Here is a 21,946-nt window from a genome sequence, read left to right on the forward strand (position 1 = left end):
CCAGCTGAACACCCCAAGTGCCCTCAGTGTCCTCCCCCGGCTCCAAACCCAGGCCCTTCCCCTGCCCACCTGAGAACTGGATGGCAAAGCCCTGCTTGCTGGTGAAGAAGTCGGTGTTGAACTGCAGGATGAGGGAGTTGAAGGTGCTGTGCACGTCCCCAGGGAGCCCCGACCCGCTGAGCTCCCTCAGCAGGATCCCCTTCTCCACCGGCCCGTCCCAGATCCGCAGCACGTCGTGGAACTCCTCGGTGTGGAAAACCATGAAGTGGAGCCTGGAGGGGGCAAACCCAACTGCAAGTCAGACCACAGACAGCTCTGGAAGGATCAGGAATGTGCTGGGTACCAACCTGAGCTGGTTTGGCCCACAGGGAATGTGTTCCCTCACCTACAGCTCAGCCTGGAATAACTGCGTCGGTCCTTCACCCAACCCCAGTTCCTCCCTGATAAATCACATCCATGGACCAAAACCAGCCCAGGCAGGAACAGTAATGTCTTCTGAGAAACCAGGTTCTGAGAAACCTTCCTTCTGAGAATCCTGAGCAGCCCTGGAAGTGGGTCCTCTCCTGAGCAAACAGAATCACTGATCTCTCCTAAAAGTGTTTTCAGGAACGAGGTAAAGGTCCAAAAGCCCGTTGTGGGCAGTGAAAATGTCCCTGGCCAGAACAGACTGTTGGTTTTACAACCAAAGGGGCTCAGCCATTGCAATGAGCAGCTGCCACACATGAAAGGCTGAGGGAGCCACCAGCTAAAGGCTGGAATCACGGAATCATGGAATGTTCTGAGCTGCAAGGGACCCACGAGGATCATCCAAGTCCAAATCCTGGCCCTGCACAGACACCCCAACAATCCCACCCTGTCACTGGGAGCCTTGTCCAAACACTCCTTGATTTCTGGCAGGTTTGGGGCCACGATCACCTCCCTGGGGAGGCAGGTGATGGATCAGGGATGAGTCCCTTCCACTCCTGCACTTCAAATGCCAAGTGAAGAGGAGGCATTGAATTGCCCCTGTTTGTGATTGCCCCGTCAGCACTGGGGGAAAGACTCTCTGACACAACAAAACCAGGCAACTTGAGCCACCCCAGCGTGAAATGGGGACAGAAACCTATAAAGGGAAAAAATCTACACAAAATAAAACCAGCAGGTACTGTGCTTAAACCCCTGACAGTCCACGGAGGGAAACGAGGAAGAATTCACTTGGCTGCTTTCCCATTTATCCGGGGCAAACATAAATAAATCAGGGAGAACCATAAAAAGGGGAGGGGGGGTAAAAAGCCCCCACTGCAACAAAATGATGCCCACAGAAAGCTGGGAGAAACCTGAAGAGCTGACTCATAAATCCACCCAGCAGAGACCTTGAGCAAAGAGAAAGGCAAAGGCAGACTGGAGAGAAAATCAGGATGGATGGTGCAGAGCTGTTCTCCACGGCTGCCTCGGCCTGGTGACGTTTGTGCTCAGGCAGAGGGGGCCCAAGGAGCCAGAACTGCTGGAAAAACCCAGGGCTGGAGTCACTGGAGCCAGAGAGATGCTGCCAGGGGGTGACCTGGGCTGGGGGGACAGCCTGGAGCCTGTGGGGCCAGGGCTGCCTGAGGAATCTCACCCTCCTCGTTCAGTTTGGAAGAACCAACTTTAGGCAAAGCTCTGTTGGGTGGAGAGCACAGCACCATGTCCAGGTGAGCCAGGGACAGGTTACTCAGCGCCAGTTGGTCCAGGAGACTGTTGGAATATCAGATTTTATGGAGAAAACTGGTGTTCTCTGGAGCAAATCCATCTATTCAACAGCCACTTCTGAGTCTTCTCTCAGCCTGACTCTGTTCCCAGCAGGGACAAGGCAGAGACACTGGCTTAGCAGGCAGTGCAGAGGAGGAGAGCTTTATCCCTGTGCTCTGACAATCCCAATTACATGCATGAAAATGCAGCAAAAAGCAAATCAGAAATTGGGAACATATATCCATATATATTTACGTGATGGAGGGAAAGCTCTGCCAGCTCAGCAAGGAACAGAGAGGAGAGCCCAGCTCTGCCCTGAATAACCCCTGGGGAGCCCTTTTAGCCCCAGTTCTTCCCAAAGCACCCCCCAACCCCACTGACCCACCTGGAGGGACTTTCTGCTGCCATTCCCCATCCCAGCAAAGGGCTGGGATCCCACCTGGAGCTCCTCAGGACCATCCTGGCATCCTCCTCCTCCCCTCCCCTCCTTCTCCCCCCCTCCCCAAAGTCTCCCAGACAAACCCAGTCCCTTCCCCTGTGATGTTTATGCACGAGGGTGTGTGCACAGGCACAAAATTAATCCCCTCTCCGAGTGCAACCCTTTAACTTTCATGGCAATAAAGTGCAGACTCATTTTTCTCTCTGTCTCGCCTCCCTCTCCCCTTCCCCTCGTGCTGTGTGCAGATACAGCTTTATTCAAAAAGCTCTGGTGATTAATTTTCATGTAAGTTATAAATGAGAGCTTTATACAATTGTACCATGCGTGAAGAGGATTATTTTTCCAATGGATTACCATAAAAATGAAGTTGCTGAAAATGTGCTCCCTCGACTCCCCAGAGATCATCTGTTCTGTCTGAGCTGGCAAATAAAAGGGGCAGGAGAAGGGAGCTCTCACCTCTAAGGAAAGGAAGGGTCACCAGGTGTGTTGCTGTGATACCACCCAGCATTTTTCACCTCAGCCTTGGCCCCTTCCAAGCCTTTGGCTGATCCAAAATCTCTCCTCTGCTCCCTGATTTTAGGGATGACATGAGCCAAGCCTGAGGCAGCCATTGGATGGGGGGAAAGGAGGGTCTCGTGTCTGCTTTGTCCTATAAAAATCTTCAGAATCTTTTTACAGGAGAATAAAAATAAAGGAGATTTCAACTGGAAGTTGCAATTCAGCTGCACTGGCTGCTCACCCCAGCAACCATCCATTACTGAGCCATTCCAAAGGGCAGAGCTAATGGAGGGGATTTCTGCATTAAATAAAAATGAAAATACTGGACCAAATCTATCTCCAGCAGAAACCCATCGACTAAAAGCACCACAGAGCTCAACCCGATTAACAGGCTCCACTGAAGGGAGGATGGGGGTGATGCAGCAAGGAAGACAAACTGGGAGATAAAATGGGATTGAGAATGAAGGAATGCAGGGTGGAACAGCCCCTGAAATGGGGCTGGCACAGGTCACAAGCACCAGGAACTGCAGTGGGAGGACAGTGGGAGAAGAGGATTATTTTAAACAGAACTTTGAAGCTCCATTTCTCTCCCCCTCAAGCCCCACCACTTGGTGAAAGCTTTACTTGCCCAAACATTGCAGTTTTCTGTCTCAAATGGCTTTAGCTGGGCTGGGAAACATCCGTGTGGGGAAGCAGCAGGACCAGAGATGAAGGATCACGGAGCAGGAACTGCCTGGGTTCTGCTGGGGACTGCACCAACCTCACCAGCCAAATGTTCTCAATCCCATCCTCACCCAGAATCACATAACTCATGAACAAATTCCATTTCCAACTCATTTCCAACAGGGAAGTGGCAACGGGGTGGTAAGAGAAGTCAGAGGAGCAGGAGGAGGGAACAGTCTCGGGTCTCTGCACTGAGCAGATGTTTAGAAACAACCTCAAGTCATCCTTCAGGAGGATAATGGCTTTGTGTGTGCTCTCTGTGTTATTAAAACAATCAACAATGCAGGGAGGAGATGAAGGCTGAGCCCTGGGGCCTCAGTTTTCCAGCTGCCCACCCACCCCTGGGCACCCTCACACCTGAACATTCCCTCTCCCAGACACAGCAGGGCAGAGCTCATCCCCTGCAGGGAGATGAAGCACACCCAGAATTACCTTCCCTGAACCTCTCCTGGGATGATTCCCTGCAACTTCCTGCACACATCCTCACTTCAGGATCGTGTCACTGCTGGGACATTCCACACCAACGTGGTGGGAAAGGTTTGACTCTCAGTACATCCCATGAGGAGAGGGGTGGGAAGCTCTCACTGTAGGTGCACACAGGAGCTCTGGGGTGTTGTTTGGACCTGGTAACACCACAGGCAGCAGCAGCACATGGAGCTGTGGCACCATCCAGGACACCACAGCTGGGAAAAGAAAGGAGCAGTGATGCCACTCAGGGCCTCTGAGCAACCTGGGCTGGTGGGAGGTGTCCCTGCCTGGAACTGGGAAAAGAAAGGAGCAGTGATGCCACTCTGGCCTCTGAGCAACCTGGGCTGGTGGGAGGTGTCCCTGTTTGGAACTGGATGATTTTTAAGGTCCCTTCCAACCCAAACCACCCCTGACTGTGCCCAGCCTGGCAGGGGCTGTGCCAGGGCTCGACCCTTCCCTCCGAGCCACGGGACGTTCTTTATGGAACTGTGGCTCTGGAAAAATCAGCTGGATGTGCCAAGAGAGCCAAGCCCCACTCACCCTATGGTGCAGCCAGGCTCTGCCTCGATGGTCCAGATGCAGTTGAGGTTGTGGTCGTAGGGGGTCGGGTAACCCGGGGACAGGATCCGCCCCGAGGCCTCTCCTCTGATGGTCCCTCCACACTCAGCTGGAACACACACAGGGGGCAGGGGGCAGATTCAGGTTCTCACTTGGCAACAACACAAATCTCCTCCTACAAATACAGCTGGGAGTATTTCCTGCCCTTCCCAGGGATTCTTAAAGCCCCCAGAGCAAAGATAAAGGGAATTTAATTCAGCGAAAAGGTTGAGTTGGCAGAATAATTCTGCATTTCTGGGCAGATCTGATGGGCTGTCAAAGCTTCCCTCCACCTTTCTGACTGTGGGGAGCATCCTGTTCCCCCAATCTACTCATGGGGGGCGAGACAGCTCAAATCTTCTGCCTGTATTCATCAGTGTGGGAAAACAAAGAAGCCCAACATGTGTCTGTGTGAATGAACTCCAAAAGAATGTGAGGATTTTGAGTAATTTCTGTAACATAGCCATTAAAATTCTTTAACTTTCAGTTCTTAAGGTTTTCTTAAGAAACTCAGGCACGGCCTCATACACAATAAATGCAGAGCAAACAGGGTGAAGGTTAAGAAGGCACACAAACCACAGAAATTTGTCTTTTTACCTCAATAGTCAGCAAAAAATTCAGCAGAGTGGTCCTGACTCAGGGGAGGACAGAGTGGCAGTGTCTGGCACATCACAACCACGAGGGCAGTTGTGGAGTTGGTTGAAGAGAGTGCAAGAACCTCCCCATGTCCTGGACACAGCTAATGATGGAGCTGTCAAGTCCCAGCCCAACAGCCCTTCATTTGGACACCCAATAATACCACAATTTTCCAAGCAAGAAGATCTCCAGGTAAAAGGGAACTCAGGGTTTGGCTTAGGAAGGATGAGGGGGGGGAATTAAAATGTCTGAGGGTGGGATCAGATGCCAAGCAGCTCTCAAACAGGCCTGACTGAGCTGGCAGATGCCTGGACACACGTTGATGCCTGGCATTATCAGAAGGTGCCACTCAAGTTTAACGTGTCCAAGTGAAAGGACAAGGAGTGGGAAAAAACAAAAACAAAACCAAAAAAGGAATGTTTCATGTTAAAACTGCTTGGAGTGCTCTCAGCCTTGTGTAAGAGGATCTTACACAAGATCCTCTAATGAATGCATTAATATCAGAGGTAATGACACATGTGTTAGCAAAGCAGGGACAAAGGGCCCTGGTGGGCATCGAGGTGATGCTCAGTTTGAAGAGCCAGAGGTGTCTCACCTACACAGGTTGGCAGGGGCTGGTCCCACGCTCTCCTCTCGCCAGTCAGGCAGCCCAGGACCCTGCTGCCCCTCAGGGTGTACCCGGGGTCACAGCTGAAGGACACGGAGCTGCCAGCAAAGTGCCCCTCGTCGTGCACCTTGTACCCGAACTGGGGCACTCCGGGGTCCTCGCACTTGATGAGCTCGAAACCTGCAGGGAGAGGAAGGGCAGCTGTTTGTCTGCATCAGGTATTTCCCAGCCAGGACATGTTAACACAGCCCCAAAGGCAGCATATTGAAAATCAGTGGGTTTTTTTAATTAATGTTTTGAGTGAGGTCCCAGAAATCTGGTGGCTCGGCTTTAAATCCGAATTTCTGTGTGGCCACAGCAGAAAAGGTTCAATCATCTCCCAGGGAACAAGGGACAGGAGGAGAGGGAAGGGTCTCCAGCTGTGCAAGGGTCAGGTTGGACAATCAGGAGGAATTTCCTCATGGAAAGGGTGGTCAGGCCTTGGAAGGGGCTGCCCAGGGAGGTTTGGAGTGCCCACCCCTGGAGGTGTCCAAGGAAGGACTGGTTGTGGCACTGAGTGCTCTGGGCTGGGGGACAGGGTGGGGATGGGGCACAGGGTGGATCCAGGGGCTGGGAGGGCTTTTCCAGCCTCAGTGATCCTGGGATTCTGTGATCTCCCACACTCCAATTCCTCTTAGGGTATAAGATCTTTACGGAAAGGGCTCTTTGCCCCGGTCATGCAACTGTGGCACAGAAACACCCCTTCACCCCCCCACACGAGCACATGGGCTTAAAACTCACTGGAAAACTGCAGCTCAAAGCCTTTGCTGGTGTTGGCAGAGTTGGTGATGAACTCCAGCCACATGGAGCTGGAGGTGCTGTTGATGCTGGTGCCCAGCATGTCCGAGCGGCTGAAGGTGCCCAGCAGCCGGGCAGAGCTGTTGGTGCCATCATAGACCTGGGAGGGACCAGAAACACGGACTGAGAACCTGGGTTTAATCACTGCTTCAGGGACCAAACCAGCACTGCCCAGAGAATGTGGCTGCCCCAGCCCTGGAAGTGTCCAAGGGCAGGTTGGAGCAGCCTAAGATGGTGGAAAGTGTCCCTGCCCAGGGCAGGGGGTGGAAAAAGTTGGTTTTAAGGTCCTTTCCAACCCAAACCAATCCATGATCCACAAGTGCAAACAGGGACAAAGCCTCTGAAGTGAAATAAAGAGTCTGTCCTGATGAGACTCCACGGTGCTGCTCAGCTGAGGATTTACACCCTGGAGGATCCACCTCCTCCTCCTCACACGGAGCTCACTCTGCTCTCAGGGCTCTGTCTCCTGAATTCATCCCTCTTTGCAAAGAATCAGCTCCTGAGAAAAAAACATTTTCTCCCCAGACTGACTCACAGATGAGCCTTGAACCTGCTATTTATTAGTTAAGAAAAAGCCCAAATGGGGTTTTTCCTTTCTTTCAGACAGCAGGATTCTCTGTGAGGACAAAGAGCAGCTCCTCGCTCGTGGAGATCGATGGGAACCTTCCCGGGAAGCAGATGAGAAGTTGATGACAAACCTGGCGAGGGAACATAATTCCTTTGACAACGAGTATAGTCTCTGCATTAACTGGAAATCTTTCTCTCTTTCCAGTCATCTGTGAGCTGAAAATATGTGGATTACAGCTCTCTTGGAGTGCAGGAATATGGCACTTCAGTAAGGACAGAGGCGTTCCTGGAAGATGGCTCAGCATCAGTGATATTAATGCCTCCTTCAAACCCATTGCTTTGTGCTTAATAGAAACTCAGCCTGGATTTGTCTCCTCCTCCATAGAGTCCTGAAGCTTGTAAATGCAGATTAATCTGATTATGGCAACGCTGAAGAGTCTGGAGCTCTGCATTTAAATAACCCCCTTTTCGGGACAAATCAGCCTTGATTCTTAAAAGTACTAAAATAAAGCTAAAACCCTCCAGCTTCCCCACGTGTTACCAGTTTTTCCTGTGCAATTATGCAGGGAGGAACTGAAGTTTACAGGGTCCCTGGGGATTTTGCTGCTGTCTTGCAGAGTGCTGTGGCAATCACTTCATGTCACAGCAGTGACTGCCTGTCAGCAGTCCTGCTATGAGTCTGTCCCAGGGATCATCACCCTGTCTGGGCCTGGGTGGCATCTTCCAGGTCAGTCCCACCTAATTCCATTAAATAGAACATCCCTTCCCTTTCAGACCTTGCTCTCAGGGGCAGCTTCACTGACTTACCTTGAGGACATCTCCTGCCTCCAGCTCAAAGGTCCTGGCTTTCAGCTGGATCCCCTTCCCTGGCTGGGTCTGGATGGAGTAGATGCACTCGTGGTTGTTGTTGTAGTTGAGTGGGTAGTTGGGGGACAGCAGCACACCCTGGGTTCCAGTGACAGAGGAGCCACATTCAGCTGCACCAAGACACAAAAGCACATTTTAATAACCACGTGGACCTTCTGGCCATGCCACACATGCACGTGATTCCTCCAAAGGCCACAGTTCCTCACTCCTTCCTGCACTCAGGAAGAAGGAAAGAGGCTTTTCCCTGCTGTTGTTCCCTACAACCTGCAGTCTGTCCCTGCTCCATCACATTTTCCTGCTCAGACTTCTCCCCTCCTTCTCCAGACCTGCCTCCTCCTCCACTCTGAGCACTGTAAACACCATCTGACTTGGAGCCAAATTTGAAGTCAGAAGGTTTGTGGGACTCAAAATGATGCCATTTAGAGAAGGAAGAGGTGGCAGCTTTGGAGGCTCAAACCTGTCCTGGATGTCAGGAGATGACAGTTCAATGCTACTGGAAAATAACCACCACCCCTCACCTCTGTATTTCATATTTTAATTACAAGCTTTGAGGACACAATCTCTGCCTCACAACCTCCCCACAGGGAACCTGCACTGCCCCTGCTGCTCCCCCAAGGAAGGGTCAAAGCAGCAGCAGCAGATACACCCAGAGGAGGCACTTTGGGGGGGACTTTCTCCTCCTCTCTTGCCATGCACAAAAAGCAGGGCCCTCACTTTGGCACAGATTCCCCAGGGATGGTGCTGGACACATCAGCACCCGGGATCTGCTGGAAGCAGCAGCTGGTGTGGAGAGTTCCTGCCCTGGACAGCGGGGCTGGACAAAGGAACAAAACACCCTCAGTTCTCTCCCCACCATCTCTAGAACAGGACCTGAATACAGAGTGCCTGGAAAAGCAATTAAATCTCCTGTGATCTTAACGAGCAAGTCTCCAGTTTCCATCTCCACCCGGGGTGAGCGCAGAGATCTGAGCTGGGGCCACTGTGACACGAGCTGGGGATGCTGTGACAGGGCTGTCACCCTGCCCAGAGCTCTGGGCCATCAGCACAGAGCCCGACCTGTCACCACAAACCCTTCTGAGCCAGCTGCAGCAGGGAAATGGCAGCCACCGTGTCCACGCAGGGCTGAGCTCTGAGGATCGGCTTGAAAAGCTTTGTAAATGATTCTGTTTGATTCCCGTTCCCCTGATTAGCTTTATCTGCAGCCTGGTTATTATTCATGCCCTGAAGAGCTGCCTGGCACAGCAGGATGATGCAGCCCTGTGACCTCAGCATTCCGCAGTGCCGGGAAACGCATTCGGCACCGCGGGATGAGAGGAGAGACCAGGCTGGCTCTGGAGGGGATGTCTGCTCTGCAAGGGCCCTCAAAGGTCACCCACAGATCAGGACAATGGCCCTGGCAGGCTCTGCCACGCTGCAAACAGGTGAGAGACCTGCCCTGCCTGCTCTGGATAAATCCCTCCTGGCTCTGGGCAGCACCAGAGCTCTGAACAACCTCCTGCTTCAACTGTACGACAAAAAAATGGGTTCCATCTTTTTGCCAAGGCCTGGAGCATCCTCCTGCCTTTCTGCAGTAGAAGTTGGCCTCTGTTCCTTTACCAGGTGCCATGGGCTGGGCAGGGGGTGCTCCCAGCCCTATCAGGGAAGGGTCCTTGCCCCCCATCTTTGCCCCCGGGGAGGACAGTCAGGAGCCAGCTCAGTGCTGCAGAGGAATCCTCCCTCTCCTCCGGCCTCAGATTTATTTATTTGTTGTGTAACTAACGGCTGGAGGGGCTAAAAAAGGACTTGCAGGGCTGAAAGCTCATCCCAGCTCATCCCAGCTCCCTCTCCCCATCCCTGCACCGACCCCCCCCACGAGCGGAGCGACCACATCCCGGGGGGACATCGCCCATCCCGGGGGGATATCCCCCATCCCAAGGGACATCCCCCATCCCGAGGGACATCCCCCACCCCGAGGGACACCCCCCCATCCCTGCCCACCTACAACCAGCCAGCACAGCGGGACCAACCAAGCAAAATGAAAGCACATGACCACCTACCAACACACCTTGGCAGAGGCGAACTCCACACCCGCCGCCTCCCCCCGAGGCAGGTGAGCCGGGGGGCTCCTTCCAGCCGGTACCCCGGGAAGCAGGAGAAGGTGAGCACGTCCCCCACCCCGAACTGCAGCCCCTTCCTGATGCTGTAGGCTGGCACCTCTGGCTCGTCACAGGGCTCCAAGTCGTACTCTGGAAGGGACAGACAGACGGTTATGGGGCGGTGGGTGATGCCTCTCGTTCCATCCTCCCCCGAGGATGAGGAGGGAGCTCCAAGTGTTGGCTCCACCTGCAGGGAAGTTCTGATTCCAGAGCTTTGTGAACCTCAGGATCCACGAGGATGGATGACCTGTTTGAGCCATGAAGACCCACCTGGATCTCACTCTCCACGTTCAACCCCCCCAGGGGCATCACCTCGATTCAACCCCCCCAAACCACCCCAGGTTCCATTCCCTGTCCCTTTGTAATGGAGAGGGAGATCCAGCTACAACTCCAGCCACGACTGCTGCATGGAAGAGGAGAGACACTGCTGCTCTGAAAGTGGAAAGGATCTTTCCTTCTTCCCTTCTGGACTTTTATTGGAGGGAAAAGAGATTTGATCCAATGTAAATATTGCTTCACCACAGGAGAGAGAGTTAAGATTGTGTATATAATGTATTATAATATCTAGTTGTGTAATAATTGGAATATAATTCCCTTCTCCCCATATTTAGTCTTGTGTTGTGTCTGGAAAATCCCTCTCACACTGGGGTGAGTTGTGGGAGGGGGGGGTTGGACTGGGAAATTGGATTTTTGGGGGTCTCAGCCCCTTGATTCAACCCCCCCTGAAATCACAACGAGTTCCATTCCCTGTCCCTGCTGTCACACAACCAGCCAGGTGACACCAGGGGTGACAAAGCACGATGGAGATTTGTCATTCCCCCTCTGCTTCAGGCAGACGGAGATGGATTGATCCCGGTGGGATTCCTGCTGCCTCTCCATTACTAATCCTGGAAATGAATGGATGCAGCATCTTGTTTGGGGAGTGCAGGAGAAAACACTTGAGCTGCTGCTGAAAGAAAGGTCACGTAGGATCTCGGCTGAGAGCCAGAACTGGGTCTTTGACCACAAAACACGTCAGAGCAAACCTCTCTGGAGGGTTGTTTTTTTTGAAAAAATAACAGACCTGCAAAGTATAAAGTCTGCACATAAATATATATATATATATATGCATGTAAAGGGAGCTAAAAATATAACTGGCTCCCAGCTTTGCTTTCCAAGAGAGGAAAGCGGCCTCCAAATACATGGAAAATCAGAGTTATAATTAGAGGCGAGCTTTTGAAAGGCAAAAAGCCATTTTCCCCCTCATCAAAACGAAAGTTAATTGGAAATTCTCTGACTGGTTTCCACAGAGTATCACATGCAAATCCCTGAACTTCAGAGGCCAGAACAAAGGCACTGGAAACCAGGTTTTATCTGCATCTATGGCAACAGCTCTGTCCCTCAGTGAGTGTGTCAGCACCGAAGCTCCCACAATAAAAATGGGCATTTCTCTTCCAGCCCCAAGTGCTGAATTCGCAGCTGTGGCCTCAGGACTCGGAAGGACACGGGGATGCATTAAAGAACAGCACCCAGGCAATAAACTTGTGTCCCTTAACTGATTGTTTTTGGGGAATGGCTTGTCAGGGCACTCAGGCAGCAAAGATTGACATTCCCTGGAATGTGTGCACAGGCAAATGCTTGAGAGTCCTCTGCAGGAGTTCAGGTTGGAGGACACAGTCCAGCAGCAGGTGCCCTTCAGCCAGAGATCACCACACAGGGAGTGCTTACAAGGGGGTGACAGGACTGAACCTCTGGAATTAAATCTCTGCAGGTATGTTCACTGCTTTCTCCCTCCTCCCCCTCCTCCTCCTCTCTCTGTTTCTGGACACAGTTCCAGCCCCATGGGCAGCACTGTCCCTCTTTCCCCCCAAGCCTGCTCTGGTTATCCAAGGAAAATCACTGCAGCAGGTACAGCCTCTCCAGCAGGGCAAGCTGGGACAGATGGGAGCTTTTGGAGGGCTGTGCTGAGCAATCTGGACTTCTTGGCCAAGGAGCAGGGCAGAGCTGCTCTGGTCTCTCTCTGTGCCTCTGGTTCGTTGCTCCACTTGGGTGCTCAGCCAGTGACCAACCTCTGCAGCCTGTCCTGGATGTGCCTCTGCCCCAGAGCCAGGCTGGGAGGGCTGGGAGTGTCCAGCCTGGAGAAGAGATGCTCCAGAGAGACCCTGGAGCCCTTTCCAGTGCCTAAAGGGGACTTTGGACAAGAGCCTGGAGGGACAGGACAAGTGGGAATGGATTCATATTGGAAAAGGGGAGATTTGAGTGGGATATCAGGAAGGAATCCTTCCCTGGGAGGGTGGGGAGGCCCTGGCACGGGTTGCCCAGAGAAGCTGTGGCTGCCCCATCCCTGGAAGGGTCCAAGGCCAGGCTGGAAGCAGAGAACAAATATCACATTATTCATGGAACTCTTCGGAGAGGGAATGAAAACAAAATGGCCAAGGGCAAAATGGGCATCAGTGTGTTTTCCATTGAAAGAAAACTCCTCCACTGAAAGAAAACTCCACTGGGGGATGGCTCATGGCACAGGACCATCGGGATGATGCCACTGAGGAACCACAGCCCAAAAATCCCATGTGGATGCCCAAGAGCAGCAAGTTCCAGTTCAAAAAAAACCTCCCTCCATCTCTGCTTTTCCAGATTTTATCCCAGGCTTTCACCCTTTCTCCCCTCTCCTCCTTGTCCCCTAAAAGGCAATACCTGGAATAGAGAGATGACCCTTGGATGATGGGAAAGGGAGGGTGGGGAGGCCCTGGCCCAGGTTGCCCAGAGAAGTTGTGGCTGCTCCATCCCTGGAAGGCTCCAAGGCCGGGTTGGAAGCGGAGAACCTTTAAGATCCCTCCCGACCCAACCCGTCCTGTGATTTGCAGCAAAGCAGGAAGGGAAAGGATCAACTCTTCCCCCAGCACTGCTCTTACCTGAGAAGGTGATGTTGAAGCCCTCGTAGGACATGGAGAAGTCGGAGATGAAGCGGATCTGGGCCGAGAAGTTGCCGAAGAGCCCGGCGCTGAGCGGGGCCGGCAGGCGGGACCCCGTCAGCTGCTGCAGGGGCTGGGCAAAGCTGCTGTTCTCGGTGATCAGGAGGTAGTCGTGCCCATTCTCCAGGTGAAAGGTGTGGAAGGTGAAGAACACGCCTGCAGGGGAGGGAGGAGCAGAGGTGGTTTCACTCCCGGGGTCCCCACGGCTCTCCCCGAGCCCGCCCCGATCCCCCCCAGGAGCAGCTCAGTGAGGGGGGACATCCCAGGGAAAACCGTGTTAGAAACAAAACAGATAAAACCCCTGAACCCAGGGTGTGGGACAAGGCCCAGCACAGGGCCAGGCAGTGGGGATGTGGGACTCCTGTGCCTCGGGAATGTGGGAACAGCAGCAGGAGCAGCAGCAGCAGCAGGAGCAGCCTGGCAGCTCTGAGAGGTGTTTTATTAGAACAGTGTTGACCTTTAAATAGAGAGCAAGAGCAGCAAGAGCTGTAGCTGTGAGGACTTGAAAACAAGCATGTTCCAGAAGGAATTCATACCTGGAAAAATAGGACTTATGCCAAGTATCAAGGTCAGAGAGGCTCTTCCAGAAGATGAAGAGTGTCAGTGGTGGAACTGCAGGGACCTTCCCTGCCTTCCCGTGATGGGACTGAATCACAAAATCATGCAATGGTTGGGGTAGGAAGGGACTTTCAAGACTGTCTAATCCCACCCCCCTGCCATGGGCAGGGACACCTCCCACTAGTGCAGGTTGCTCCAAGAAAATCCTACACTTTTATTCACATTACACTGCCAAAAACAAACCCCACAACACATCCAGCCACAGAAGGAACAGCCAAACAGGGGACAAGTATTTTGTCTCGTCTCCCAAATTCGATTTCAACAATTTGAAACATTTTTTTGGGAGAAGGCTGTGACCTTGCTGCATTTTGGAAATGAGCTAGAAAGGAGTAATGGATTACTTAAAGCATCCTTCACACCTCCAGACACAGAATGGGAAGCACTTCAGGGTTTTGCAGGAGCCTCCAGCGGGGTGATTTTTTTTCCTGCTGGAATTCAAACGCCATTAGAAACACTTATTGTGTGGAAAATAATTCCATCTTTGAAGGGGGAAAAAAATAAAAAAAATAAATAAAAACCAACAAAAAATGGCAGCAACAGCTTGGAGGGAGCAAAGGCAGGCAGGACCTGAGATCAGAACCCCTGTCACATCCTCGTCACAGCGAGTTAACAAGGCAAAGCCACGGCGAGCAATAAAAAGCCTCTTTGCATTTATATGGCTTTTTTTCAGCCCAGTATCTCAGCTCGGTTTCTGAGTGCCCAGGGCAGGGCTCCTGAGCCCCTGATCGTGTAGGATTGGGATTCACCCTCCTCAGAATCCATCTGGAGAGACACAGCCCTCACATCCCACACATCCCACACATCCTACACATTCCACACATCCATAAACATCCCACATATCCTACACATCCCTAAACATCCTACACATCTTGTATATCCTGCACATCCCACACATCCCTAAACATCCTACACATCCCACACATCTTGCACATCCTGCACATCCCTAAACATCCCTAATCATCCCACACAGCTCTCACATCCCACACATCCCTAAACATCACACGCATCCCACATATCCTACACATCCCTAAACATTCTACACATCCCACACATCTTGCACATCCTGCACATCCCTAAACATCCCACACATCTCTAAACATCCCTACAACACATCCCACACATCCCTACAACGCATCCTACACATCCTGCACGTCCCACACATCCCACACATCTTACACATCCCACACATCTGGCACATCCTGCACATCCCCCACATCCCTGCACATCCCACACATCCCTCCACCAGCAGTCTGAACAGTTCTGCTGCCAGCAGGGAACACATTTACACAACTCAAGCACTCTCTGATTTTCCTTGCTGTGGTTTTCCTTTTCCCAAAGCCCTTTCTGTCCTGGCCCTGCTCACAGATCAGCTCCTGCCCCTCCACTGCCCCTTGGGAGGAAGTTTTGGCCTCTCCCAGGTTCTCCCCTCCCAGGTCTTTGGGAACATCCCACACGTGGCCAGCACACAAGTCCCTTAATTGCCCCAACTTGGCTGTTCCAACAGTTATTTTTATGTCACTGCAGACACTGAGTTACTTTATGGCCTCACAAGCTCTACAATTTCAGTTTAAAAGCAGCTTAATTTTAAAGGTATTTAAATGCTTAAAGGGAGACTATTATTTTTAATCTGAGAGCTTCAAAGTGATTTCTTCTCCCTATAATTTGTTTTGCTGTTTCTTCTGCAGAGAATGGGAAGGAAAAAAAAACAAAACAAAACACCAACCTTGTGTTTGCAGAGACATTCTGTGCCACAGTAAATTTCAGACCAGAGCAAAGGTTTAATCGGTCACAAATCCTTTAAAATGAGTTTATAATTAGCCCTTATGGCAACAGTTCCACAGCCCTTAACTGGCTCTCCTCGTGTGCTTGGGAGGTTTTACCTTAAAAAACCTGCAGTCCTCCAGCTCTGGGGACTGAACTGCCCTTGTGTTGGGTTGATTTTTGTGGGGTGATATTATTTCTGTTCCTTAGGTTGGGCTGGGTAAAACTGAGGGCATGAATTTCCTCTCAGATGATAAACAGGGAGAATTAAAGACATTTTGCCCTCCCCACATGTCACTCACAGGTCAGATCTATTTTCAGCTGACTGGTAGGAGCAATAAACACTTGGAAACTATTGGAAGCTTCCTGCCTCTCTGGAATTTTGCAGGGGCACCAGTGGAACCAAAAATGTTCTGTCAGGCTCCATTTAATATTTACTTGGGTGTAAAGAAGGAATTGTCAAAGTCAAGAGGAGCCCTTTTGCTTTGGGTCATTCAAATCCTTCTGCCTGGGACAGGGAAGGTGATCAAGGAGCAATGAGCTGCTGCACAGGGATAAAGTTGGGATGTCCCTGTGAGCCCTCCTGCTTCCCAGTTCCATGGGAAAGGCTTTGTGTTGGTCTCCAGCCTCTCTGACCTCCATTTCTTGGAAGGAAACGCTTCCATGTGACCAGCACACCTTCAACAAGCACTTGGATAGAGGGAAGGATAAATGGAATATTCAGTTATAATGTGATGCTGTGGAAAGCAGTCCACAGGGATGCTCAGAGCCAAGGCTGAGTTGTTGGGATGGTCCAGGAGTGCCCACAGTGCCCTGCTGGCAGGGCTGGGCTGTTCCCTCTGCCCTGAACTGGCCCCAGCAGCATCTCCCAGAGCCCAGAGAACAAACACCCCTGGATTTACAGACAAATCCCTGCCAGCCAAAAAAAAACCCGTGGTTTTTTCCAGCCTTGGCCTGAAGAATTCCCTCTGATGTTGACATAAAAGCAGCCAGGCCATCAGAGCTGCACTTTCTCATGTCAAACAGAGCCAGTTTGGTGCTCTGGGCCGAGCTGGGCTCCGGGATAACACAACGTCTCACCGGAGAGCTGGAGCCCAGGCAGAGTGGATTAATTGGAGAGTGGATTGCAGCCACTCCACAGAACACTTTTCCCAGCATGTGATGGTTCCCTTAATGCACTGTGCTGTTCATTGACAAGTTTATTTGCTGTAATACAAATGGAATTTGGCAAATTGGCTCATGAGCCCTCCCGCCGTGCCGGTATCGGGTACGACAGGAGAGTTATGGAAGAGTGAGAAAGTCATCTAAAGGCTTTGTATCCTCTGTGTGAGCCCAGGAGCTGCTGCTGGATCGTGAGGAATTACCCCCCTCCCCTCATCAAACCTGCTCTCTGATCATCAGTGATACTTTTCCTCGACTTTTCCTCCAATAGGCAAGAGCTTGGCCTGCACAGGAGCCTGGCCTGAACATATTTGCACTGGAAATACTCCTGGGCAGTGGGAAAAGGGGAGAGGCAGAGCTGGGAACTGAGAGCCCAGGTCCTATCCCATGTCTGGGAATGATTTCCTACGTGCTCCCACTTCTCCAGCTGTAAAATGTTCCCCAGACAGTGACCCAGCCTGAAAGGGCCACCAAACATTCCTGCAGGGGTGGCAGTGGCAGGTCCTCCCTCCTCTGTGGGACATTCTTGTCATTTACAGGCATCCAAACGCTGCATTTCAGGATATTTGGATCTACAGATCTCTCTCTCTCTCTCTCCTGATTTTCAGGATACTGCCACAAAGGTCTGAAACAGGACACAACACCTGCCACAGGTCGTGGTTGACAGAGAACCACCTTCCCCTCTTAATCCTCTCCACTTTGAAAGGGTGACTAGTTCTGACACCAAAATCCTCTGCATCTTATCCAGAGACAAGGTTTGGGTGGTGGCAGAACTGGCCAAGCCCGTGGGCACCACCACTACTGAGAGAAATTCCTGGTTTACACAGGGAGCAGCTTCTCTCCCACTCACCACCATCCTTCAGGCCTCCCAAACTGCTCCAAGCTGGAGGCTCCTCACCTTTTCCATGGGATGTTTCTATTGTCCACGTGCAGTTCAAGTTGTTGGGATAGAAATCGGGGAAGCCTGGGGACAGGATGGTACCACTGGAGCCACGGATGTAACCTCCACAGAGAGCTGCAGACAGGGCAGAGGGAGAACAAAACCACTCAGACAACCCCCTAATGAGGGCCATCAGCTCTTCCAGGTGGCAAAACAAAGCCCAGCCCCCCAAAATCAAAGAAAACACACGATCAGATGTCAGTGGGAGATTCCCAGATGTGCCAGGGCGGGGTTTGCCCCCCCTGCAGATGTGCCCTTACCCTCACAGCTGGGCAGGGGGCGGCTCCACTGGAAGTTGGGCTCACACTCCAGGGCCTCGCTGTCACTCAGGGTGTATCCTGAGTCACAGCTGAAGGTCACCAGGGCTCCCACGTAGAAATCGTTGCCGTGGCGCTGCCCGTTCACCGGGATCCCGGGGTCCAGGCAGTGGTCGGACTGGAGCTTCACAGCTGTGCCAACAAAGCCTCAGTCACTGCTCAGCCCCTCCCAGAGCTCACCCCAAACCCTGCAGGTTACCCCCAGAGTGAGAGGTGGAATAGAGAGAGGAACTGCTGGGATTCTTGGGGCTGGGAGCTGGATTTGCGATCCGTGTGGGATCTACGGCAGGATGTTCTGGGACTCTGGGAACTCATCCCTGCCTCCTAAAATCAAAACTGAAAAACTCTACATAAACAGCCAAGTTGGTCAATGGTTGTGGACTCCCCATCCCTGGAAGTGGCCAAGGCCAGGCTGGAAGGGGCTCTGAGCAACCTGGTACAGTGGAAGGAGCCCCTTGCCCACAGCGAGGGGTTAGAACAAGGTGAGCTTTGAGGTCCCTTCCCACCCAAACCATTCCAGGATTCCAGAAAAGGCAGAAACTGCTCCTCCACTGGCACAAAGCAGTGCAGCTTCTCCCTCCCCAGCCCCTGAGCAGTGAGAACTGCCTGGCACAGGGAAAAGGAGATCCAAGGGGCCCCTGACTGAGGCCACTGTGCTGCTGGAGAACACGGGATGACACGGAATGACCCCGAGACCCCGCACTCACTTTCGTATCGGATCTGAAAGCCAATGTCAGAGTGGCTTTTGTCAGTGGTGAACAGGAGGTAGAGGTAGTTGCTGGTGCTGATGAGGAACTGGGGCACCTGGGTCCCGTCGTAGACCCCGATCAGGGGGGAGGAGTAGGAGCGGCCGTCCCGCACTTCCAGCGTGTCGTAGTTCACCTCAGTCTTGAACCTGGAAGGGCCACGGGGGAACTGAGCACCCCACGTGGCTCAGTTTGCTGAACTGCAGCCCTGAGGCAGCTGGAACAACCAGGAGGCAGCACAGGCCACGGGGGGAGAGGTGGGGGCCTTCCTCCTGCCTGAGCATCTCCCTGGAGCCCGTCAGCCCCGTGTTTCTTGCTGACCCCTCACCTCCCTCATCTGCTGACACCGAGCAGTCCTTGCAGCAACAATCCCCTCCCAGACACAGGAGTCAGGAGAGCACGGCCCCTCCTCCAGCTGTGCAATCCAGGGGAAGCCAAGAGACTCAGCATTCCCAAGCCTGGAGCAGATCCTCCCTGCTGCTGCTCCCCCAGGAACGCGGGGGAGGCTCAGCCTCCAAAAACGTGTCCTACCCGTGCCTAAAATAACACTGCAGAGGAGCAGGAGTGAGTCAAAACAGGGGAAAAAAATCACTATTTCCCATCTTTTCTACTTGAATGTCAGGTGAATTTTAATGCCTTGTCAGTTGATAAATAAAAAAGGGGAGGAGAGAACCTCAGTGCCAGACACGCACGGAGCAGCTCGTTCCTCGCCTGGGCTGCACCTCAACCCCCCGGGAACCACCCAGAACACCCCCAGAGAGGGAGTTTGGAGCAGCACCTGTCAAAGGTGATCTTGATGGGGTAGCCAGGCTGGGCCTCGATGACCCAGGCACAGCTCAGCGAGTCCTTGTAGAAGCCAGGCCAGCCAGGGGACAGGATGGTGCCACTGGGCGACGTCAGGTGGCCACCACAGGGTGCTGGGGACAAGGAAATGGCACAATTCACACAATCAGCCACCACAGAGGCTGGAAAAAGCCTCCTAATATTATCAAGTCTAACGCTGCCAAGTCCCCCACTAAACCATGTCCCTCAGTGCCACGTCTGCACATGTTTAAATTTGGGTGAAGAGCAGCACAGAAGCTGCAGCACCATCAGATGCTCCCTCCCTGCCAAGGCAGGGCCATCCTGCCATGCAAAGCTTTCATGCACTGCTGTCTCCCACCTGTTAAAAATAATCAGAAACACCAACAGGAACTGGTAAGAAATTGCCTTTTCAGCTTAGAATGAAGACACAGTAATCTGCTCCTGTCCCTGGGGGGGCCAGCAGCCTGACCTTGAGCAGTGGCTCCGAGGGGACAGGGTGTAATAATAATTGTTAGACATAAAAGCAGAGGAATCTGCAAGGTCAGTTTGCATTTCAGCAGCTGCAGGTGCCAGAAATCCTTTCCTGCCTGTGGTAATTGAGTCGTGGCTTTTCTACCACGAGGGACATCACCAGACCACGGCATTTATTCCACACCGTGGTCCCTCGTGCCACCAGCAGAAGCTGAAGGTATATTATTATTATATTTTCTGGGGGCAAAAAAAAACCCGAAAAGACACTGGAGCTGATGGATCAGAGGTGGAAAAATCCCACAGCCCTCAAAAAACTGCCAGGTCTTGTCCTTGGGGCCTGTGGGACCAGCTCTGAGGAGCAGCTGCTGAAGCACCCACCCAGGGCCAGCACAAGGGCCACCCAATGTCACCCTGGGAGTGACCTAAAATATGTCAGTCTGGGCCTAAACCCCCCCCTGCTGATGGGAAGGAGGCAGATGAAAGTCATTTGATCTCAACTGGATCCAAAGCAATTATTTTTGAACGAGAGGCTCCTTTCTGCCCCAAAGCCACATCATCTCCTGTCAGGGCTTCTCCCCATCTTTCAACTCCTTTTTTTTTTAGGTCTCTTTCTTTCCCATTAAATTTTTTTCAAGTGCTAAACAGTACTTTAGATCTCTGTGCTTCCTCCTTGTTTAAAAAGGGTAATTAAAATGTCCACTTATCCAGTGCAGACTGAAGGGCGAGTCAAAGAACTCACCACTGTGATCAAGAGGAAAAGGCACGAGTTGATGGCACAAGGTTATCAAGGCTTCCAAAGAGAAAAGTTGATTAAAAGTGTATTATTTAATGTATGTTTCCTGCCTATACTTAAAAATACAAAAAACTTAAAGGCTCGTGCTTTGAAAGTAAAGGGAACCCTGAATTAAATCTACCTTCTGTCAGCTGAAGAAAAATTATATAAGAACATAAAAAGTCCGGTTTTCTTATTATATAAAACTTGTTGAACACAATTGACACCTTCTTCTTTCCACCTCAAACACAATGGGCAAGATTGTGCAATTTCTGCTGCTCATCCACTCGAGCAACACATGACAATTACTGAAATTATTGCTCAATATTCCAGGACTATTTCTCAAGAGCACAGCACTTGTTACTCAAATTGCTGAAAACACCAGTGCAGGGCATCACTTCCCTGAGAACAGAGGGCAGAGGAAGACTTTACACTCCTAATGAGCTCTTTCTTCCCTTCTCTTTTTCCAGAGTAGAAGCTTTAAAGGACTAAAAGAAAGCTTTGAAATCTGTATATGGGCCTTTAATTCAGCCCATCTCCCCCACATCTGGGTTGGCTGTGGTGGCCAGGAGATGTAAATGCAAAATTTCAAGCTCTCAACCACCAAAGTCCATTGACAGGACTTCATTATATAAACATCCTACATTTTACATCTCAAAAAATCAGGACAGAAAAACACCACCATGGATCTTCCACTGGCTGTTGTTTAATTCCCTCCTGACAAGAGCAGCAGGGGAGCTTTCAGCTATCCCTAAATCACAACCTTTTATTCCTGTTATTAGAAAAAAACACCTGTTGTAACAAGAACTGAGCAATAAAAGAAAACCCCCAGCATTCACTTCCCCCCCCCCAAAAAAAAAAACCTGGAAAAAAAACCAGGGGTTTGTTATTATTGGACTGGCACTTCCTGCTGAGGAAACTCTGCTGTGCAGAGACAACACCCTCCAGAGCCAGGGGAAATCCTCGTCCTCCAGGCTGGGTCTGAAGCTGTGCCAGGGGAGGGTTAGGTTGGAGATTAGGAAGAATTTCTTTCCAGAGAGGGTGCTCAGCCATTGGAATGGGCTGCCCAGGGAAGGGGTGGATTCTCCATCCCTGGAGGTTTTTAAGATGGGACTGGATGTGGCATCAGTGCCATGGGCTGGGAACCACAGCGGGGTTGGATCAAGGGTTGGACTGGATGATCTGGGAGGTCCCTTCCAACCCAGCTGATTCTATGATTCTAGGATTTTGGGTGGGATGCTGAGAGAAACTCTCCCCTGGGAGGGTGGGGAGGCCCTGGCACAGGTTGCCACCAGAGAGCTGTGGCTGCCCCAGGCCCTGGGAG

The 21,946-nt window shown here is 51.8% G+C and overlaps 1 protein-coding gene across 1 annotated transcript in view; it reads right to left on the reverse strand.

The window, feature by feature from the left end:
• The window catches only part of LOC103754072 (CUB and sushi domain-containing protein 1), a 251,808-nt gene that overhangs the window by 75,987 nt on the left and 153,875 nt on the right, over positions 1-21,946 (reverse strand). Inside the window, exons 18-28 of the mRNA XM_029963058.1 lie at positions 19,354-19,492; positions 18,537-18,724; positions 17,773-17,961; positions 17,471-17,587; positions 12,973-13,188; positions 9,983-10,171; positions 7,887-8,056; positions 6,456-6,612; positions 5,664-5,855; positions 4,376-4,502; positions 70-272 (exon numbers count right to left, since the gene is read on the reverse strand). Coding sequence (XP_029818918.1) covers positions 70-272; positions 4,376-4,502; positions 5,664-5,855; positions 6,456-6,612; positions 7,887-8,056; positions 9,983-10,171; positions 12,973-13,188; positions 17,471-17,587; positions 17,773-17,961; positions 18,537-18,724; positions 19,354-19,492 — 1,887 coding nt within the window. The remainder of the gene's footprint in view (positions 1-69; positions 273-4,375; positions 4,503-5,663; positions 5,856-6,455; positions 6,613-7,886; positions 8,057-9,982; positions 10,172-12,972; positions 13,189-17,470; positions 17,588-17,772; positions 17,962-18,536; positions 18,725-19,353; positions 19,493-21,946) is intronic.

This window comes from Manacus vitellinus, unplaced genomic scaffold (genome assembly GCF_001715985.3).
Source record: "Manacus vitellinus isolate BGI_N305 unplaced genomic scaffold, ASM171598v3 scaffold_52_pilon, whole genome shotgun sequence".
NCBI classification, from domain to species: Eukaryota; Metazoa; Chordata; class Aves; order Passeriformes; family Pipridae; genus Manacus; species Manacus vitellinus.